This window comes from Macadamia integrifolia, unplaced genomic scaffold (genome assembly GCF_013358625.1).
Source record: "Macadamia integrifolia cultivar HAES 741 unplaced genomic scaffold, SCU_Mint_v3 scaffold269, whole genome shotgun sequence".
NCBI lineage: Eukaryota > Viridiplantae > Streptophyta > Magnoliopsida > Proteales > Proteaceae > Macadamia > Macadamia integrifolia.
In genome coordinates this window covers 253,208-255,253 of record NW_024868889.1, presented here as the reverse complement: position 1 = coordinate 255,253, position 2,046 = coordinate 253,208, and the positions used below count along the sequence as shown (strand labels likewise).

The 2,046-nt window shown below is 42.1% G+C and overlaps 1 protein-coding gene across 1 annotated transcript; it reads left to right on the top strand.

Annotated features, from left to right (window-relative positions):
• Positions 1-1,216: 1,216 nt before the first annotated feature.
• On the top strand, positions 1,217-1,834 carry LOC122067059 (uncharacterized mitochondrial protein AtMg00810-like). The gene has a single exon (XM_042630908.1). It carries the CDS (start codon positions 1,217-1,219, stop codon positions 1,832-1,834), a length of 618 nt encoding a protein of 205 aa, XP_042486842.1.
• Positions 1,835-2,046: the final 212 nt, after the last annotated feature.

Sequence of the window (2,046 nt, the reverse complement as noted above, 5' to 3'; positions counted from 1 at the left end):
ATATAAGGGCTATCACTACCTCGATGCTGCCACTGGGCATGTCTATATTTTCAGACATGTATTTGATGAAAATACATTCCCATTTGCTACTCCACCTACCACAACCCCATTCCATCCACCCACTTCAACCACAGTTGAGATACCCATTTCTTTCCAATCATTTCCTACACCTCCCCAGCCCCCATCACTTGCTAGATCCACCATCATTACATCACCAACCCTTCCTAATATTGATTCACCATATTCATCTCCAATATCACCATCAGAACCGCCACCTCACCTCCCACCCCCACCACCACCTCCACCCCTACCCCCAACTCATAACATGGTTACTCAATCCATGACAAGTACTCGACAGCAAAAGTTTCCCATTTCACTTTTTACAACTAGGTACCCACTCCCTTCTGCCTACACAGCAACTATCCCCTCTCAAATAAAAGAACCATCTTTTTACAAGCAGGCTGCAAACCAGCCATAATGGGTGTCGGCCATGAATGATGAATATAAAGCCTTGCTTCACAATAGCACCTGGTCTTTGGTTCCACCCTCTCCCAACATAGACATTGTTAGCTGCAAATGGGTTTACAAAATAAAGACCCACAGTGATGGCACCATCCAACGATACAAAGCCCGCCTCGTTGCAAAAGGATTCAACCAAAATTATGGAACTAATTTCACAAAGACATTCAGTCTAGTAGTTAAACCAGCAATAATCCAAACTGTGCTTTGCGTTGCTCTATCTCGATCTTGGTGCATTCGTCAATTGGACGTGAATAATACATTTTTACATGGTCAAATTCAAGAAGATGTCTACATGCATTAGCCTCCTAGTTTCATTAACTCCGATCAACCTACTCATATATATAAACTAAACAAAGCTCTCTATGGTTTGCGATAGGAGCCTCGAGCTTGGTTCACTCAGTTTAGCGGATTTCTCATCCAAAATCATTCCGTACAAAGTAAGGCTGACAGTTCCATGTTTATCCTGCACTCCACCACTGGCACACTTGTTCTACTTCTCTATGTCAATGACATAATACTCACCGGCAATAATGACGACCTTGTCACTCGATTCATTAATAGTCTGGGGCAGGAATTTTCTATGACTGATCTTGGAGAAATAAATTATATTTTGGGTATTGAAGCTACTTGGACCAACAAAGGACTTTTCTTATCTCAAAGTAAATACACTATTGATTTGCTCCACCACACAGGGATGACTGGCTGTAAACCTTGTGTCACCCTTGTCACTAGTGGTTCCAAGCTTTCAGCCTATGAAGGAACTCCTTTACCTGATCCCGAAGAATACAGACAAATTGTGGGTACGCTTCAATACCTCACATTGACTCAGCTAGATGTCTCGTATTCAATTAATCAAGCTTGTCAGCACATGCATGCTCCAACAACATCTCACCTTGAGGCAATAAAGCGAATCTTACGCTATCTAAAACATACAATTGGTGCAGGTACACTTCTTCAAGCTGGTCCACTTGATCTTACTGTAGCATACACAGATGCAGATTGGGTTGGGTGCCCAGACACACAGCGCTCTACAACTGGTTTCTGCACTTTTATGGGACCCAATCTCATATCTTGGGGCTCTAAGAAACAGCCCATTGTTTCTCAATCTAGCTCTAAAGCTGAATACAAGGCTTTGGTTGTAACCGTCTATGCGATGATGTGGCTATCTTATATACTAAATGATCTACACATTTTATCCCCTCAACCAATGGTGGTCTACTGTGACAACATCTCTGCCACATGCATGGCTGCAAACCCAGTTGTCCTTGAACTAGTCAACACTAGTTGTACACGGTTTTGTAACAAATTGTAGTTCCCTCAACCAATGGTGGTCTACTATGACAACATATTTGCTACATGCTGGGTTTCTGAACAAAGCACATAGAAGTTGACTATCATTTTGTCCGAGACTTGGTTATCAACAACAAGATTCGTGTTCAGTTTGTTTGGTCTGACGATCAAGTTACCGATATATTCACAAAGGGCCTGTCTACAACAGTATTTCAAAAACATTGTTCCAAACTC

Bases quoted from the DNA above. Each gene is read 5' to 3' on its own strand.
- LOC122067059 (XM_042630908.1), top strand. From the start codon at position 1,217: ATGACTGGCTGTAAACCTTGTGTCACCCTTGTCACTAGTGGTTCCAAG.